Here is a 20651-nt window from a genome sequence, read left to right on the forward strand (position 1 = left end):
GAGAGGGAGGAGAGAGGAAGCAGGGAGAGAGGAAGCAGGGAGGAGGAAGCAGGGAGAGAGGAGGGGGTGGGAGAAGTAGATGGGGGAGGAAGAGGAAGTAGATGGGGAGAGGAAGTAGATGGGGAAATAGAGGAAGTAGATGGGGAGAGGAAGTAGGGAGAGAACACAAGTTTAGGAGTTTAGTACCTTTCTCATGGGCAGTAGGAGATTGCGTAAGGTTCATCTGTAATAACACCAGATTCGAACCGATAACCTCTCGGTTAACCTGCTACGCCAGTGTAGAATAGCTGCAAACAGCAGACTAACAGCCGGGCCTCCCACTCACCTTGACGTAGTAAGTTGTCAGGATGCGTCGGAGGTCAAACACCTGGAGCATGGAGGCAGCGCTGTTGTCCGTGATGCTGTAGCCCTCCAGGACGTACTTGGTGACCAGCACCTCCCAGGCCAGCCAGCGCTGTCCGAAGGCCGCGTTGAAGGAAAGGACATGTGGAAGGTGACCTGGCTCACAGCAGCAGCAGCTCTCGTCCTCCTCCACCCCCTCCGTGATGGCCTCCACCTCCCTCTGCTGGCAGTACGTACCTGGGGGGGGACAGGACGACTTCAGAAACATGCTATAATGCTTCATAAACTCTATAACCTAACAATGACAGGACGGCTTCAGAAACATGCTATAATGCTTCATAAACTATAACCTAACCCTAACAATGACAGGACGGCTTCAGAAACCTGCTATAATGCTTCATAAACTCTGTAACCGAACAATGACAGGACGGCTTCAGAAACCTGCTATAATGCTTCATAAACACTATAATTTAACAATGACAGGACGTTATTCAGAAACATGGATAATCTTCATAAACTCTGTAACCTAACAATGACAGGACGGCTTCAGAAACATGCTATAATGCTTCAAAACTATTAACAATGAAGGACCTTCAGAAACATGCTATAATTTCATAAACTCTATAACCTAACAATGACAGGACCTTCAGAAACATGCTATAATGCTTCATAAACTCTATAACCTAAAATGACAGCCACTTCCAGAAACATGTCTATGTCTTCATTTCTATAACCTAACAATGACCAAGACGGCTTCAGAAACATGCTAAATCTTCATAAACTCTATAACCTAACAATGACATGACTGTCAGAAACATGCTATAATGCTTCATAAACTCTATAACCTAACAATGACAATGCTTCAGAAACATGCTATAATGCTTCAAACTCTGTAAAACAGACAGGCAGCTTCAGAAACACGTTAAGTTTATTAAACTCTGTAACCTAACAATGACCCTTCAGAAACCTGCTATAATCCTTCATAAACTGAACCACGTTGTCTGTAGTCCCGAACAATGACAGGATCTCCACCAGGTGAACCAGAGCTTCAGAAACATGCTATCCTGCTTCATAAACTCTGTAACCTAACAATGACAGGACGGCTTCAGAAACCTGCTATAATGCTTCATAAACTCTGTAACCGAACAATGACAGGACAGCTTCAGAAACATGCTATAATGCTTCAAAAACTCTGTAACGTAACAATGACAGGACGGCTTCAGAAACATGCTATAATGCTTCATAAACTCTGTAACCTAACAATGACAGGACAGCTTCAGAAAAACCTCGTGAACACTATGATTTAACCGTGAAGGGCCGTTATTCTGACTGGAGATCTGCAGGATGAACTCAAATGTCGCCCGTTGACAATCAACCAACGATTGAAGAAACCAGGCAGAATTGTACTCGTTTCATATCAAGTCAAATCAGGCCCTGAGAGAATTGTAAGAAACCCTCTTCACATCGCGATAGAAAGTTTAGCCACTTCCACAACACCCTGTCTTACTGTCATATTTCTTCTACAAGACCAAGACCGCGTCAGAAATAAATCTGTCCTTTCTTCCGTAAACACTTCCATGACTGTGGGAACTCAGTCAAGGCCAAGCCTACACCAATCCAATGCTTTTAAACGTGTGGGGAGTAGGGAACGAGTGCACACTTCAGGAGGAAGCAGAGCTACTTAGCTAGCAAGTTGAGTTTATTTTATTTTGACCCCCATCCCTCCCTCCTTCCTTCCTGACCTCTGAACTCCAGTCCTCGGAGCTGGAAGGTGACCAGTCCATTGCCGATCTCCACCAGGTGAACCAGAGCGTTGAGGTAGTCTGAAGCCAGGATGAAACAGTCTCCTGTGGTGTAGTTCCCCCAGCGGCCCAGCAACAGGTCTCCACAGAGGCTGTGCTGCAGGGAGCGCGTCAGGTGCTCATAGAATATAGAATTCAGGTTGTTGTCGTCAGAACCTGATGGAGGATAGGAGAAATGAACTTCAACAAGATGGGGGGGGGAACTGTTTCTACAAACTCGTCCCCCCCAACCAGAATATATGAATCGTGTAGCAAACTGAAGGTGAGAAAATCAGCAACTGCTGAGTACTTCTGGTAATACTCTAGATTAGAGTATTAGAATAGTGATTAGAGTATTAGATTAGAGTATTAGATTAGTGATTAGAGTATTAGATTAGTGTATTAGATTAGTGATTAGAGTATTAGAATAGTGATTAGAGTATTAGATTAGTGATTAGAGTATTAGAGTATTAGATTAGTGATTAGAGTATTAGATTAGTGATTAGAGTATTAGAATAGAGTATTAGATTAGTGATTAGAGTATTAGATTAGTGATTAGAGTATTAGATTAGTGATTAGAGTATTAGATTAGTGATTAGAGTATTAGATTAGAGTATTAGAATAGTGATTAGAGTATTAGATTAGTGATTAGAGTATTAGATTAGTGATTAGAAATTTAGATTAGAGAAATAGATTAGAGATTTAGATTAGAGTATTACATTAGTGATTAGAGTATTAGAATAGAGATTTGAGATTTAGATTAGCGAAAGATTATAGATTAGAGTATTAGATAGAGAATTTGATTAGAGAAATAGATTAGAGCTTTAGATTAGAGTATTACATTAGAGATTGGAGTATTAGATTAAGATTAGAGTAATAGATTCGAGATTATTGATTTAGATTAGAATACAGATAATTAGATTAGAGTATTAGATTAGTGATTAGAGTATTAGAATAGAGATTTGAGATTTAGATTAGAGTATTAGATATTAGAGAATTTGATTAGAGAAATAGATTAGAGCTTTAGATTAGAGTATTACATTAGAGATTGGAGTATTAGATTAAGATTAGAGTAATAGATTCGAGATTATAGATTTAGATTAGAAATCAGATAATTAGATCAGAGTATTAGATTAGATATTAGAGAATAATATTAGAGATGAGTAATAGATTAGAGTATTAGATTAGAGTAATAGATGAGAGTATTATATTACAGATTAGAGTAATACCAGTTGATAGATTAGACGAGAAGATGAAATTTAAATGATCATTTTAGGAAATTAAAAGTGAAATCTGAACACTCCCACTTGTCTTTTCGTACCAGCACTGACATTGTTGATGGCCACTTATTGAAGAACATGGGCTGACTAAAACTGTCCACCTAGCTATCTGAATATACTAACTACTGTGATATGTGGTTGTCTCACCTAGCTATCTGAATATACTAACTACTGTGATATGTGGTTGTCCCACCTAGCTATCTGAATATACTAACTACTGTGATATGTGGTTGTCCCACCTAGCTATCTGAATATACTAACTACTGTGATATGTGGTTGTCCCACCTAGCTATCTGAATATACTAACTACTGTGATATGTGGTTGTCTCACCTAGCTATCTGAATATACTAACTACTGTGATATGTGGTTGTCCACCTAGCTATCTGAATATACTAACTACTGTGATATGTGGTTGTCCCACCTAGCTATCTGAATATACTAACTACTGTGATATGTGGTTGTCTCACCTAGCTATCTGAATATACTAACTACTGTGATATGTGGTTGTCCCACCTAGCTATCTGAATATACTAACTACTGTGATATGTGGTTGTCTCACCTAGCTATCTGAATATACTAACTACTGTGATATGTGGTTGTCTCACCTAGCTATCTGAATATACTAACTACTGTGATGTGTGGTTGTCCCACCTAGCTATCTGAATATACTAACTACTGTGATATGTGGTTGTCTCACCTAGCTATCTGAAGATGAATGAAGTGCCTCTGGATAAGAGAGTCTGATAAATGACTAACATGTCATGTAAATGCCGAGACAGAGACAGAGAGACAGAGAGACAGAGAGACAGAGAGACAGATTCCACCCACCTGGGTTTCTGTCCAGTTGAGAAGCCAGTCTGGTGTTGGAGTGATCCACTCTCTTAGTGCTGCAATAGAGAACAGATCAATCAGAAATTCACTCTGACTGATACTACCAACACACATCTACCAAGAGGAGTAAAATGACTAGACAGAAAGACAGACAGACGGAGAGAGCGACAGAGAGCGAGACAAACAGAGAGAGCAACAGAGACACAGAGAGAGAGAGCGACAAAAAAACAGCTAGACACAGACGGAGAGAGCGACAGAGACACAGAGAGAGAGAGAGAGAGAAACAAAAAAACAGCTAGACAGACAGACAGTGACAGACTAGTATCAGAGAGATCATTACTTGTAGTCTCTCTCCCAGAACTTGACAGGTCTGACGTAGGAGGTGATGAAGATGGCGCTGCCCAGGAAAGGGTTGAGAGGAGTAGAGAGGACAGCTGACACTACAGCCTGAACAAACAGCATGGCAGAGTCTGGGAGAGAGTGGGGCGTCAAGGAGATTTACACACCTGAACACACATTTACCTCACAAAACCTTAAAAAGATAACGCCGAGACACGTCAAGTCCTACTCTCAGCTAAATGAACATCTATATTATATTTATATATAATATTATATATATACTATATTCAGGACATGATCAACATGAAGAGCGAGTAAATAGTCTTGACAGTAGAGATCACGTGGGAGGTCCATCTGACCACCTAAATAGTCTTGACAGTAGAGATCACGTGGGAGGTCCATCTGACCACGTAAATAGTCTTGACAGTAGAGATCACGTGGGAGGTCCATTCAGACGCGAGTAAATAGTCTTGACAGTAGAGAACACGTGGGAGGTCCATCTGAGTAAATAGTCTTGACAGTAGAGATCACGGGAGGTCCATTCAGACGTAAATAGTCTTGACAGTAGAGATCACGTGGGAGGTCCATCTGACCACGTAAATAGTCTTGACAGTAGAGATCACGTGGGAGGTCCATCTGACCACGTAAATAGTCTTGACAGTAGAGATCACGTGGGAGGTCCATCTGACCACGTAAATAGTCTTGACAGTAGAGATCACGTGGGAGGTCCATCTGACCACGTAAATAGTCTTGACAGTAGAGATCACGTGGGAGGTCCATCTGACCACGTAAATAGTCTTGACAGTAGAGATCACGTGGGAGGTCCATCTGACCACGTAAATAGTCTTGACAGTAGAGATCACGTGGGAGGTCCATCTGACCACCTAAATAGTCTTGACAGTAGAGATCACGTGGGAGGTCCATCTGACCACGTAAATAGTCTTGACAGTAGAGATCACGTGGGAGGTCCATTCAGACGCGAGTAAATAGTCTTGACAGTAGAGATCACGTGGGAGGTCCATCTGACCACGTAAATAGTCTTGACAGTAGAGATCACGTGGGAGGTCCATCTAACCAAGGTAAAAAACACAAAGGATACGAGGCACAGCGAAGGGCTGGGCGAAGGCGTGAAAGGCCGACCCCCAGGTGATCTGCCAGGGGGCGATGTAGGTGTAGATAAAACACAGTCTTGACAGTAGAGAACAGCTCCCAAGGTAAAAAACACAAAGGATACGAGGCACAGCGAAGGGCTGGGCGAGCGTGAGACCCCCAGGTGATCTGAGGGGGAGAGGTGAGATAAAACACAGCTTGTAGAACAGCTCCCAGAGCTACACATGAGAGAGAGAGCGAGAGTGAGGAGAGAGAGAGACACAGAGAGACACAGAGAGAGAGAGACACAGAGAGAGAGAGAGACACAGAGAGAGACAGAGAGACAAGTGATTATTATTAGACTTCATATGTACTACACAAAACACTTATATTTTACCTTCCTTACATTTACAGTGAGGGGTAAAAAGTATTTGATCCCCGTGCGGATTTTGTACGTAAGTCTACCAGACGCTACAAACCATTATAGACAGATCCTTTCTCTGTCAGCGGACAAACGTACAAAATCAGCAAAGGATCAAATACTTTTCTCCCCTCATCGTATTGAACGTGAAAATACACATTGATCAACATTTCTGTAAATGTGCCATATTTAGCCAGCCATCTTATTTTCCTATGTGGGTAGGAAGAGGTAGGAAACATACTCTGGTCAGATTTTCTATATTTTAATCCTTATATTATTATATCTTTAAAAGAAAGGGCTGTGTTTCATTCTGGCAAGATGCTTCCTTCGTTAACTCACCCTCCGACTGGCTCCAGTTACCTAAAGTAATGCCCGTCTCCACCCAGTTAACTGCGGTAATGCTGGTCTCTACCCAGTTACCTGCAGTAATGCTGGTCTCTACCCAGTTACCTGCAGTAATGCTGGTCTCTACCCAGTTACCTGCAGTAATGCTGGTCTCTACCCAGTTACCTGCAGTAATGCTGGTCTCTACCCAGTTACCTGCAGTAATGCTGGTCTCTACCCAGTTACCTGCAGTAATGCCGGTCTCTACCCAGTTACCTGCAGTAATGCCGGTCTCTACCCAGTTACCTGCAGTAATGCTGGTCTCTACCCAGTTACCTGCAGTAATGCCGGTCTCTACCCAGTTACCTGCAGTAATGCTGGTCTCTACCCAGTTACCTGCAGTAATGCTGGTCTCTACCCAGTTACCTGCAGTAATGCCCGTCTCTACAGTTACCCAGTTACCTGCAGTTAGTAATGCTGGTCTCAGTAACTCCAGTTACCTGCAGTAATGCTGGTCTCTACCCAGTTACCTGCAGTAATGCCGGTCTCTACCCAGTTACCTGCAGTAATGCTGGTCTCCACCCAGTTACCTGCAGTAATGCCGGTCTACACCCAGCACAGATATACAAAATGAAGACACAGAAATTACTAACAAGGGAGCCAGAGATCAATATACCCCGACCAGCAGAAAAAAAATCTTGTTCCCTCCTCTTCTTGCTGCTGAAGGCCTTCGCAGATTCTGCCATTTTGTTCCTGACGTTGCTGGCTACACCAGCAGTCAGCAACCTTTTCCATTTGAGGTGCCAAGTCATCCTACCATTTCTACTGATCCATTTGGAGTGCCAAGTCATCCTACCATTTCTACTGATCCATTTGGAGTGCCAAGTCATCCTACCATTTCTACTGATCCATTTGGAGTGCCAAGTCATCCTACCATTTCTACTGATCCATTTGGAGTGCCAAGTTATCCTACCATTTCTACTGATCCATTTGGAGTGCCAAGTCATCCTACCATTTCTACTGTTCCATTTGGAGTGCCAAGTCATCCTACCATTTCTACTGTTCCATTTGGAGTGCCAAGTCATCCTACCATTTCTACTGTTCCATTTGGAGTGCCAAGTTATCTTACCATTTCTACTGTTCCATTTGGAGTGCCAAGTTATCTTACCATTTCTACTGATCCATTTGGAGTGATCCATTTGGAGTGCCAAGTTATCCTACCATTTCTACTGATCCATTTGGGGTGCCAAGTCATCCTACCATTTCTACTGATCCATTTGGAGTGCCAAGTCATCCTACCATTTCTACTGATCCATTTGGAGTGCCAAGTCATCCTACCATTTCTACTGATCCATTTGGAGTGCCAAGTCATCCTACCATTTCTACTGATCCATTTGGAGTGCCAAGTCATCCTACCATTTCTACTGATCCATTTGGAGTGCCAAGTCATCCTACCATTTCTACTGATCCATTTGGAGTGCAAGTCATCCTACCAAGTCATCCTACCATTTCTACCGATCCATTTGGAGTGCCAAGTCATCCTACCATTTCTACCGATCCATTTGGGGTGCCAAGTCATCCTACCATTTCTACCGATCCATTTGGGGTGCCAAGTCATCCTACCATTTCTACGATCCATTTGGAGTGCCAAGTCATCCTACCATTTCTACTGATCCATTTGGAGTGCCAAGTCATCCTACATTTGGAGTGCCAAGTCATCCTACCATTTCTAGTTTCTACTGATCCATTTGGAGTGCCAAGTCATCCTACCATTTCTACTGATCCATTTGGAGTGCCAAGTCATCCTACCATTTCTACTACTGATCCATTTGGAGTGCCAAGTCATCCTACCATTTCTACTGATCCATTTGGAGTGCCAAGTCATCCTACCATTTCTACCGATCCATTTGGTTCCAGTGCCAAGTCATGCTACCATTTCTACTGATCCATTTGGAGTGCCAAGTCATCCTACCATTTCTACCGATCCAGTTGGAGTGCCAAGTCATCCTACCATTTCTACTGATCCATTTGGAGTGCCAAGTCATCCTACCATTTCTACTGATCCATTTGGAGTGCCAAGTCATCCTACCATTTCTACTGATCCATTTGGAGTGCCAAGTCATCCTACCATTTCTACTGATCCATTTGGAGTGCCAAGTCATCCTACCATTTCTACTGATCCATTTGGAGTGCCAAGTCATCCTACCATTTCTACTGATCCATTTGGAGTGCCAAGTCATCCTACCATTTCTACTGATCCATTTGGAGTGCCAAGTCATCCTACCATTTCTACTGATCCATTTGGAGTGCCAAGTCATCCTACCATTTCTACTGATCTGCGTGTCAGTAATGATTTTCATCTAATTTATAATAAAGGTCTTCATATGTCAAAATCAATGTCATGTGGTTAATCAATATTAAATCAAACTGATATGAATCTAAAAGTATCTTCTGTTACCAACGATGTAAAAATAGTCTACATTAAAAGCCAACAAATAAAAACATGGCAGCCTGCAGGTAGACAATCTCCTGCTGAAAATAATGATCCTATAAATCACATTGGCTACACATGACCTGTCTGGAAGGAACTGGAAACATTGTATCAACTATCAACCTAGTCCAGCCAAAGCTCATGCTAGAAAACTGGAAACATTGTATCAACTATCAACCTAGTCCAGCCAAAGCTCATGCTAGAAAACTGGAAACATTGTATAAACTATCAACCTAGTCCAGACAAAGCTCATGCTAGAAAACTGGAAACATTGTATCAACTATCAACTTAGTCCAGCCAAAGCTCATGCTAGAAAACTGGAAACATTGTATCAACTATCAACTTAGTCCAGCCAAAGCTCATGCTAGAAAACTGGAAACATTGTATCAACTATCAACCTAGTCCAGCCAAAGCTCATGCTAGAAAACTGGAAACATTGTATATCAACTATCAACCTAGTCCAGCCAAAGCTCATGCTAGAAAACTGGAAACATTGTATCAACTATCAACCTAGTCCAGCCAAAGCTCATGCTAGAAAACTGGAAACATTGTATATCAACTATCAACCTAGTCCAGCCAAAGCTCATGCTAGAAAACTGGAAACATTGTATCAACTATCAACCTAGTCCAGCCAAAGCTCATGCTAGAAAACTGGAAACATTGTATCAACTATCAACCTAGTCCAGCCAAAGCTCATGCTAGAAAACTGGAAACATTGTATCAACTATCAACCTAGTCCAGCCAAAGCTCATGCTAGAAAACTGGAAACATTGTATCAACTATCAACCTAGTCCAGCCAAAGCTCATGCTAGAAAACTGGAAACATTGTATCAACTATCAACCTAGTCCAGCCAAAGCTCATGCTAGAAAACTGGAAACATTGTATCAACTATCAACCTAGTCCAGCCAAAGCTCATGCTAGAAAACTGGAAACATTGTATCAACTATCAACCTAGTCCAGCCAAAGCTCATGCTAGAAAACTGGAAACATTGTATCAATCCTAGTCCAGCCAAAGCTCATGCTAGAAAACTGGAAACATTGTATCAACTATCAACCTAGTCCAGCCAAAGCTCATGCTAGAAAACTGGAAACATTGTATCAACTATCAACCTAGTCCAGCCAAAGCTCATGCTAGAAAACTGGAAACATTGTATATCAACTATCAACCTAGTCCAGCCAAAGCTCATGCTAGAAAACTGGAAACATTGTATCAACTATCAACCTAGTCCAGCCAAAGCTCATGCTAGAAAACTGGAAACATTGTATCAACTATCAACCTAGTCCAGCCAAAGCTCATGCTAGAAAACTGGAAACATTGTATCAACTATCAACCTAGTCCAGCCAAAGCTCATGCTAGAAAACTGGAAACATTGTATCAACTATCAACCTAGTCCAGCCAAAGCTCATGCTAGAAAACTGGAAACATTGTATCAACTATCAACCTAGTCCAGCCAAAGCTCATGCTAGAAAACTGGAAACATTGTATCAACTATCAACCTAGTCCAGCCAAAGCTCATGCTAGAAAACTGGAAACATTGTATCAACTATCAACCTAGTCCAGCCAAAGCTCATGCTAGAAAACTGGAAACATTGTATCAACTATCAACCTAGTCCAGCCAAAGCTCATGCTAGAAAACTGGAAACATTGTATCAACTATCAACCTAGTCCAGCCAAAGCTCATGCTAGAAAACTGGAAACATTGTATCAACTATCAACTTAGTCCAGCCAAAGCTCATGCTAGAAAACTGGAAACATTGTATCAACTATCAACTTAGTCCAGCCAAAGCTCATGCTAGAAAACTGGAAACATTGTATCAAATGCTCTGAGCCCTCAAGAGTTTCCTGGGCCAGGGAGCTCTGGACAGACCGACACGGCTGTAGGCTATTTGGGCCAGTGAGTTCTGAACAGACAGACACGGCTGTCCAGCCAAGGCTCATTTGGGCCAGTGAGTTCTGAACAGACAGACACGGCTGCTAGGCTGGAAACATTTGGGCCAGTGAGCTCTGGAAGACCGACACGGCTGTAGGCTATTTGGGCCAGTGAGTTCTGAACAGACAGACACGGCTGTATCAACTATTTGGGCCAGTGAGTTCTGAACAGACAGACACGGCTGTCCAGGCTATTTGGGCCAGTGAGTTCTGAACAGACAGACACGGCTGTAGGCTATTTGGGTAGGCCTATTTCATGACGTTTCAGAGCATGACATCATGACATGCTGAGTGGTTATCGAAAGGGAGAGAGCTGGAAATGTTTTTCCAAATAGTCCACGTTGGAGGAACTATAGTCACTCTCAATGGATGTAAAAAACCACTTTGTTTACTTGCTGTTTGAGGCGATGAAAAAATGACTTTGAGAAGTTCCACAGTAATGAGTTAAGACTATCAGAAATACTATCAGATCCCCAAATGGGCACATTTATAGGTCTCCATTTGCACACAGGCCGGGTAGACTAGTGTCCCGACACGGGTAGACTAGTGTCCCGACACGGGTAGACTAGTGTCCCGACACGGGTAGACTAGTGTCCCGACACGGGTAGACTAGTGTCCCGACACGGGTAGACTAGTGTCCCGACACGGGTAGACTAGTGTCCCGACACGGGTAGACTAGTGTCCCGACACGGGTAGACTAGTGTCCCGACACGGGTAGACTAGTCCTACTTCTATATGCGGAATCAGGTGTGTGTCCTTACTCAAGATTGACAGGAGCGCTAAAAACAAAAAATCAATTAATAAATGGAATGAAATGAACCGAAACTATTTCCTCACAAGCGTAGCCTAGGTTGTTCGCTGTGTAAACAGCGTGTCCACTCCTACAATGACAACGGTAAGACTGGAATAATAATATACTGAATGAATTAACAGAAATGACCATAACCAAACAAACATTGTAGATTAGAAATGATGGTAACAGTAAATTTACTGCTGGTGATACTGATGTGTCATCCCCGCGACCTCCACAATGGATTAGTCCACTGAGACAGGCCTCTATAATGGATTAGTCCACCGAGACGGACCTCTATAATGGATTAGTCCACCGAGACAGGCCTCTACAATGGATTAGTCCACTGAGACAGGCCTCTACAATGGATTAGTCCACCGAGACAGGGCCTCTACAATGGATTAGTCCACCGAGACGGACCTCTATAATGGATTAGTCCACGAGACGGACCTCTATAATGGATTAGTCCATGATGGAGACGGACCTCTATAATGGATTAGTCCACCGAGACGGACCTCTATAATGGATTAGTCCACTGAGACAGGCCTCTACAATGGATTAGTCCACTGAGACAGGCCTCTACAATGGATTAGTCCACTGAGACAGGCCTATATAATGGATTAGTCCACTGAGACGGGCCTCTATAATGGATTAGTCCACTGAGACAGGCCTCTACAATGGATTAGTCCACTGAGACAGGCCTCTATAATGGATTAGTCCACTGAGACGGGCCTCTATAATGGATTAGTCCACTGAGACAGGCCTCCACAATGGATTAGTCCACTGAGACAGACCTCTATAATGGATTAGTCCACCGAGACAGACCTCTATAATGGATTAGTCCACCGAGACGGACCTCTATAATGGATTAGTCCACCGAGACGGGCCTCTACAATGGATTAGTCCACCGAGACGGACCTCTATAATGGATTAGTCCACCGAGACGGACCTCTATAATGGATTAGTCCACCGAGACGGACCTCTATAATGGATTAGTCCACCGAGACGGACCTCTATAATGGATTAGTCCACCGAGACGGACCTCTATAATGGATTAGTCCACCGAGACGGACCTCTATAATGGATTAGTCCACTGAGACAGGCCTCTATAATGGATTAGTCCACCGAGACGGACCTCTAATGGATTAGTCCACTGAGACGGGCCTCCACAATGGATTAGTCCACTGAGACAGGCCTCTATAATGGATTAGTCCACTGAGACAGGCCTCTATAATGGATTAGTCCACTGAGACAGGCCTCTACAATGGATTAGTCCACCGAGACAGGCCTCTACAATGGATTAGTCCACCGAGACGGACCTCTATAATAGATTAGTCCACCGAGACAGGCCTCTATAATGGATTAGTCCACTGAGACAGGCCTCTATAATGGATTAGTCCACCGAGACGGACCTCTATAATGGATTAGTCCACTGAGACAGGCCTCTATAATGGATTAGTCCACCGAGACGGACCTCTATAATGGATTAGTCCACTGAGACAGGCCTCCACAATGGACTAGTAATGGACTATCAGCTCCCTTAGTTCCACTCACCTTGCTGAAAACGATGGACATGAGGAAGAGGTCTAGCAGCAGGGTCTCTGATAGGTTGCGGTAGTCGAAGGTGAAGAAGAGGACGGTGAAGAGGACTGTGATGTACTGGTAGGTGGGGCTGCTGTAGGAGGAACGAAGCAGCTTCAGACCTGCCACTGTTATCATCAACGCTCCAACCCTGTAAAGGAGAGGAGAGAAATGGAGAGAGGGGAGAGAGAGAGGGGAAAGAGAGGGGAAATAGAGAGGGGGAAAGAGAGAAATAGAGAGGGGGAAAGAGAGAAATGGAGAGGGGGAAAGAGAGAAATGGAGAGAGGGGAAAGAGAAATGGAGAGGGGAAAGAGAGAGAAATGGAGAGGGGGAAAGAGAGAAATGGAGAGGGGGAAAGAGAGAAATGGAGAGGGGGAAAGAGAGAAATGGAGAGGGGGAAAGAGAGAGAGAAATGGAGAGGGGAAAGAGAGAGAGAAATGGAGAGGGGAAAAGAGAGAGAAATGGAGAGGGGGAAAGAGAGAGAAATGGAGAGGGGGAAAGAGAGAGAGAAATGGAGAGGGGGAAAGAGAGAGAAATGGAGAGGGGGAAAGAGAGAGAAATGGAGAGGGGAAAGAGAGAGAAATGGAGAGGGAAAAAGAGAGAAAATGGAGAGGGGGAAAGAGAGAGAAATGGAGAGGGGGAAAGAGAGAGAGAAATGGAGGGGGAAAGAGAGGGAAATGGAGAGAGGGAAAAGAGAGAGAAATGGAGAGAGGGAAAGAGAGAGAGAAATGGAGAGAGGAAAAGAGAGAGAAATGGAGAGAGGGAAAAGAGAGAGAAATGGAGAGAGGGAAAGAGAGAGAGAAATGGAGAGAGGGAAAGAGAGAGAGAAATGGAGAGGGAAAGAGAGAGAGAAATGGAGAGGGAAAGAGAGAGAGAAATGGAGAGGGAAAGAGAGAAATGGAGAGGGAAAGAGAGAGAGAAATGGAGAGGGAAAGAGAGAAATGGAGAGAAAGAGAGGGAAACGGAGAGAAAGAGAGGGAAACGGAGAGAGGGAAAGAGAGAGAAATGGAGAGAAAGAGAGAGGGAAACGGAGAGAGGGGAAAGAGAGAGAAATGGAGAGAAAGAGAGAGGGAAACGGAGAGAGGGAAAGAGAGAGAAATGGAGAGAGGGAAAGAGAGAGAAATGGGGAGAAAGAGAGAGAGAAAGAGAGAGAAAGAGAGAGAAACGGAGAGAGGGGAAAGAGAGAAACGGAGAGAGGGGAAAGAGAGAGAAACGGAGAGAGGGGAAAGAGAGAGAAATGGAGAGAGGGGAAAGAGAGAGAGAAAGAGAGAGGGGAAGAGAGAGGGGAAAGAGAGAGAAACAGAGAGGGGAAAGAGAGAGAAACAGAGAGGGGAAAGAGAGAAATGGAGAGAGGGAAAGAGAGAAATGGGGAGAAAGAGAGGGGAAAGAGAGAAACGGAGAGGGGGAAAGAGAGAGAGAAAAAGAGAGAGGGGAAAAGAGAGAAACGGAGAGGGGGAAAGAGAGAGAAATGGAGAGGGGAAAGAGAGAGGAGAAAGAGAGAAACGGAGAGGGGGAAAGAGAGAGAAATGGAGAGAGGGAAAGAGAGAGAGAAAGAGAGAGGGGAAAGAGAGAGAAACGGAGAGGGGGAAAGAGAGAGAAACAGAGAGAGGGAAAGAGAGAAATGGAGAGAGGGAAAGAGAGAAATGGGGAGAAAGAGAGATGGGAAAGAGAGAAACGGAGAGGGGGAAAGAGAGAGGAGAAAGAGAGAGGGGAAAGAGAGAAACGGAGAGGGGGAAAGAGAGAGAAACGGAGAGAGGGGAAAAGAGAGAGAAATGGAGAGAGGGAAAGAGAGAGAGAAAGAGAGAGAAACGGAGAGGGGAAAGAGAGAGAAACAGAGAGGGGAAAAGAGAGAGAAACAGAGAGGGGGAAAGAGAGAGAAACAGAGAGGGAAAGAGAGAAATGGGGAGAAAGAGAGAGGGGAAAGAAAGAGAAAGAGAGAAACGGAGAGAGGGGGAAAGAGAGAGAAACGGAGCGAGGGAAAGAGAGAGAAACGGAGCGAGGGGAAAGAGAGAGAAACGGAGCGAGGGGAAAAGAGAGAAACGGAGCGAGGGGAAAGAGAGAAACGGAGCGAGGGAAAAGAGAGAGAAACGGAGCGAGGGGAAAAGAGAGAGAAACGGAGCGAGGGGAAAGAGAGAGAAACGGAGCGAGGGAAAGAGAGAGAGAAACGGAGCGAGGGAAAGAGAGAGAAACGGAGCGAGGGAAAGAGAGAGAGAAACGGAGCGAGGGAAAGAGAGAGAGAAACGGAGCGAGGGAAAGAGAGAGAGAAACGGAGAGGGGAAAGAGAGAGAAACGGAGCGAGGGAAAGAGAGAGAAACGGAGCGAGGGAAAGAGAGAGAAACGGAGCGAGGGAAAGAGAGAGAAACGGAGCGAGGGGAAAGAGAGAGAAACGGAGCGAGGGAAAGAGAGAGAGAAACGGAGCGAGGGAAAGAGAGAGAGAAACGGAGCGAGGGAAAGAGAGAGAGAAACGGAGCGAGGGAAAGAGAGAGAGAAACGGAGCGAGGGAAAGAGAGAGAAACGGAGCGAGGGAAAGAGAGAGAAACGGAGCGAGGGAAGAGAGAGAGAAACGGAGCGAGGGAAAAGAGAGAGAAACGGAGCGAGGGAAAGAGAGAGAAACGGAGAGAGGGAAAAGAGAGAGAAACGGAGAGAGGGAAAAGAGAGAGAAACGGAGCGAGGGAAAAGAAAGAAATGGAGAGGGAAAGAGAGAGAAACGGAGCGAGGGAAAGAGAGAGAGAAACGGAGAGAGGGAAAAGAGAGAGAAACGGAGAGAGGGAAAAGAGAGAGAAACGGAGAGAGGGAAAAGAAAGAAATGGAGAGGGAAAGAGAGAGATAAGAGGGGACTTTATGACTGCATGTTTAATGACCCAGCTGGCAAATGACGTCACGAAAACTGGATTACAACCGTAATCACCTGATTCCAGCTACCTGCTGCTTAACACAGAGAGATAGAGCTGGTAAACACAGAGAGATAGAGCTGGTAAACACAGAGAGATAGAGCTGGTAAACACAGAGAGATAGAGCTGGTAAACACAGAGTGATAGAGCTGGTAAACACAGAGAGATAGAGCTGGTAAACACAGAGAGATAGAGAATAGAGCTGGTAAACACAGAGAATAGAGCTGGTAAACACAGAGAATAGAGCTGGTAAACACAGAGAATAGAGCTGGTAAACACAGAGAATAGAGCTGGTAAACAGAGAGATAGAGCTGGTAAACACAGAGAGATAGAGCTGGTAAACACAGAGAGATAGAGCTGGTAAACACAGAAGATAGAGCTGGTAAACACAGAGAGATAGAGCTGGTAAACACAGAGAGATAGAGCTGGTAAACACAGAGAATAGAGCTGGTAAACACAGAGAATAGAGCTGGTAAACACAGAGAATAGAGCTGGTAAACACAGAGAGATAGAGAATAGAGCTGGTAAACACAGAGAGATAGAGAATAGAGCTGGTAAACACAGAGAGATAGAGAATAGAGCTGGTAAACACAGAGAGATAGAGAATAGAGCTGGTAAACACAGATAGAGAATAGAGCTGGTAAACACAGAGAGATAGAGAATAGAGCTGGTAAACACAGAGAGATAGAGAATAGAGCTGGTAAACACAGAGAGATAGAGAATAGAGCTGGTAAACACAGAGAGATAGAGAATAGAGCTGGTAAACACAGAGAGATAGAGAATAGAGCTGGTAAACACAGAGAATAGAGCTGGTAAACACAGAGAGATAGAGAATAGAGCTGGTAAACACAGAGAGATAGAGAATAGAGCTGGTAAACACAGAGAGATAGAGAATAGAGCTGGTAAACACAGAGAGATAGAGAATAGAGCTGGTAAACACAGAGAGATAGGGTTAATAGAGATAGATATACAGACAACAAATTCCAATTGGCTAAACTAAAACTCTTTCACATCATCAGCTCTGGCATCTTCCCCAATATTTGGGAACCAAGGACTGATCACCCCAATCCACAAAAGTGGAGACAAATTTGACCCCAATAACTACCGTGGGATATGCGTCAACAGCAACCTTGGGAAAATCCTCTACATTATCATTAACAGCAGACTCGTACATTTCCTCAGTGAAAACAATGTACTGAGCAAATGTCAAATTGGCTTTTTACCAAATTACCGTACAACAGACCATGTATTTACCCTGCATACCCTAATTGACAACCAAACAAACCAAAACAAAGGCAAAGTCTTCTCATGCTTTGTTGATTTCAAAAAAGCCTTCGACTCAATTTGGCACGAGGGTCTGCTATACAAACTGATGGAAAGTGGTGTTGGGGGTAAAACATATGACATTATAAAATCCATGTACACAAACAACAAGTGTGTGGTTAAAATTGGCAAAAAACACACATTTCTTCCCATGGGGCCGTGGGGTGAGACAGGGATGCAGCTTAAGCCCCACCCTCTTTAACATATATATATCAACGAATTGGCGCGGGCACTAGAAAAGTCTGCAGCACCCGGCCTCCCCCTGCTAGAACCTGAAGTCAAATGTCTGCTGTTTGCTGATGATCTGGTGCTTCTGTCACCAACCAAGGAGGGCCTACAGCAGCACCTAGATCTTATGCACAGATTCTGTCAGACCTGGGCCCTGACAGTAAATCTCAGTAACACCAAAATAATGGTGTTCCAAAAAAGGTCCAGTCACCAGGACCACAAATACAAATTCCATCTAGACACTGTTGCCCTAGAGCACACAAAAAACGATATATACTTTGGCCTAAACATCAGCGCCACAGGTAACTTCCACAAAGCTGTGAACGATCTGAGAGACAAGGCAAGAAGGGCCTTCTATGCCATCAAAAGGAACATCAAATTCGATATACCAATTAGTCATAGAGCTAAAAATACTTGAATAAGTCATAGAGCCCATTGCCCTTTATGGTTGTGAGGTCTGGGGTCCGCTCACCAACCAAGAATTCACAAAATGGGACAAACACCAAATTGAGACTCTGCATGCAGAATTCTGCAAAAATATCCTCTGTGTACAACGTAGAACACCAAATAATGCATGAAGAGCAGAATTGGGCCGATAACCACTAATTATCAAAATCCAGAAAAGAGCCATTAAATTCTACAACCACCTAAAAGGAAGCGATTCCCAAACCTTCCACAACAAAGCCATCACCTACAGAGAGATGAACCTGGAGAAGAGTCCCCTAAGCAAGCTGGTCCTGGGGCTCTGTGGAGTCTGTTTGTGTTTGTGAACAGAGCCCCAGGACCAGCTTGCTGGAGCCCCAGGACAGAAACACAATTAGACCCAATCAAATCATGAGAAAACTAAAAGATAATTACTTGACACATTGGAAAGAATTAACAAAAAAACCCAGAGCAAACTAGAATGCTATTTGGCCCTAAACAGAGAGAACACAGCGGCAGAATACCTGACCTCTGTAACTGACTCAGTGAGCATAGCCTTGCTATTGAGAAAGGCCACCGTAGGCAGACCTGGCTCTCAAGAGAAGACAGGCTATGTGCTCACTGCCCACAAAATGAGGTGGAAACTGAGCTGCACTTCCTAACCTCCTGCCCAATGTATGACCATATTAGAGAGACACATTTCCCTCAGATTACAACAGACCCACAAAGAATTCGAAAACAAATCCAATTTTGAAAAACTCCCATATCTACCGAGTGAAATACCACAGTGTTCCATCACAGCAGCAAGATTTGTGACCTGTTGCCACGAGAAAAGGGCAACCAGTGAAGAACAAACACCATTGTAAATACAACCCATATTTATGCTTATTTATTTTCCCTTGTGTCCTTTAACCATTTGTACATTGTTAAAACACTGTATATATATATATATATATAAATAAATAAAATATGACACTTGTAATGTCTTTATTGTTTTGAAACTTCTGTATGTGTAATGTTCACTGTTAATTTTTATTGTTTATTTAACTTTTGTATATTATCTACCTCACTTGCTTTGGCAATGTTAACACATGTTTCCCATGCCAATAAAGCCCCTTGAATTGAATTGAGAGAGAGAGAGACAGACAGAGAAAGACAGACGAGACTTGGCTACTGTTGATTGCGAAGATGGAGGTTTTTTTCCCATTGAAGTAAAAGGAAAGTAGACGCCGACAAGGAGAACATCTTAATATTGAGAACATCCTTGGAGACAAGTTTTAATATTGTTATTATTGTATTGTTATATTATTGACAAAGATGAGAAGAACGCTGGTACGGACGCCAAACGGACTGTGTGCGTTTTAAGTTTCTAGCTAGTCAGGTTTCCTAACTTTCATTTACTTTATTGTTTGTTATCGTTTCTTGAATCATTATTATTGTACACTGAGAGGTTATGGTCGTGGTCCTGTTGGAAGGTGAACCTTCACCCCAGTCTTCAGGTTCTGAGCGCTCTGGAGCAGGTTTTCATCAAGGTTCTCTCTGTACTTTGCTCTGTTCTCTCTGTACTTTGCTCTGTTCATCTTTCTCTCGATCCTGACTAGTCTCCCATCATTCGTCTGTTGGAAGGTGAACCTTCACCCCAGTCTTCAGGTTCTGAGTGCTCTGGAGCAGGTTTTCAACAAGGATCTCTCTGTACTTTTCTCTGTTCATCTTTCCCTCGATCCTGACTAGTCTCCCAGTCCCTGCAGCTGAAAACCATCCCCCACAGCATGATGATGATGATGACATCATGGTGCCAGGTTTCCTCCTGACATGATACTTGGCATTCAGGCCAAGGAGTTCAATCTTGGTTTCATCAGACCAGAGAATCTTGTTTCTCATGGTCTGAGAGTTATTAGGTGCCTTTTGGCAAACTACAAGCGGACTGTAATGTGCCTTTTACTGAGAAGTGGCTTCTGTCTGGCCTCTCTACCATAAAGGCCTGATTGGTGGAGAGCTGCAGAGATGGTTGTGGTTCTGGAAAATGTTCCCATCTCTACACAGGAACTCTGTCAGAGTGACAATCGGGTTCTTGGTCACCCCCCCCCCGTACAAGGCCATTTTCCTCCGATTGCTCCGTCCTCGGGTCCATTCGGAAATGAGTTATTTCTCCATAAATCGCGGTATCCATTTCGTAACGGTTCCAACTCCTGAGACCCTTGAAGACCTCTACCCCATCCCCCCTTATATAGGAGTCCTACGAGCCCAGGTCACAACTAGTGCACTAGAGGACAGGGTGGCATTAGAGATTAAGCCGAGTAGAGAACTCACTCCGTGTCCAGTTTCCTGGGACTGGCCAGATCCCTGGCGCTGCCACTCAGCACGTTGAGGATGACCAGGGGATACAGAATATTCTTCTCTAAGAACAGCAGCCACACGTGTAGCTTCTCGAACCACATCACATGGGCCGCGCCTACAAAACAAAACAAAACGTTCGGTCAGTCAGTTAGCAACGTGGCTCTACGTTGTGAATATAACCCATTACACATCGGACCAGTTTCCCGGAGGCGGAGACTCATGGGCCGCGCCTACAAAACAAAACAAAA

The 20651-nt window shown here is 43.9% G+C and overlaps 1 protein-coding gene and 1 long non-coding RNA gene across 2 annotated transcripts in view; one reads left to right on the forward strand and one right to left on the reverse strand.

Moving 5' to 3' along the window:
• Window positions 1–20651, reverse strand: part of pcnx1 (pecanex 1) — a 118196-nt gene that overhangs the window by 27191 nt on the left and 70354 nt on the right. Inside the window, exons 20-27 of the mRNA XM_052485488.1 lie at window positions 20377–20518; window positions 13175–13352; window positions 5883–5902; window positions 5674–5762; window positions 4576–4705; window positions 4233–4291; window positions 2085–2300; window positions 326–579 (exon numbers count right to left, since the gene is read on the reverse strand). Coding sequence (XP_052341448.1) covers window positions 326–579; window positions 2085–2300; window positions 4233–4291; window positions 4576–4705; window positions 5674–5762; window positions 5883–5902; window positions 13175–13352; window positions 20377–20518 — 1088 coding nt within the window. The remainder of the gene's footprint in view (window positions 1–325; window positions 580–2084; window positions 2301–4232; window positions 4292–4575; window positions 4706–5673; window positions 5763–5882; window positions 5903–13174; window positions 13353–20376; window positions 20519–20651) is intronic.
• Window positions 4863–5596, forward strand: LOC127913469 (uncharacterized). The gene is made up of 3 exons (XR_008085642.1): window positions 4863–4922; window positions 5397–5444; window positions 5493–5596. It is a non-coding gene; the product is annotated as an uncharacterized LOC127913469 (long non-coding RNA).

The sequence above is a fragment of the Oncorhynchus keta genome, chromosome 29 (assembly GCF_023373465.1).
Source record: "Oncorhynchus keta strain PuntledgeMale-10-30-2019 chromosome 29, Oket_V2, whole genome shotgun sequence".
Taxonomy (NCBI): domain Eukaryota; kingdom Metazoa; phylum Chordata; class Actinopteri; order Salmoniformes; family Salmonidae; genus Oncorhynchus; species Oncorhynchus keta.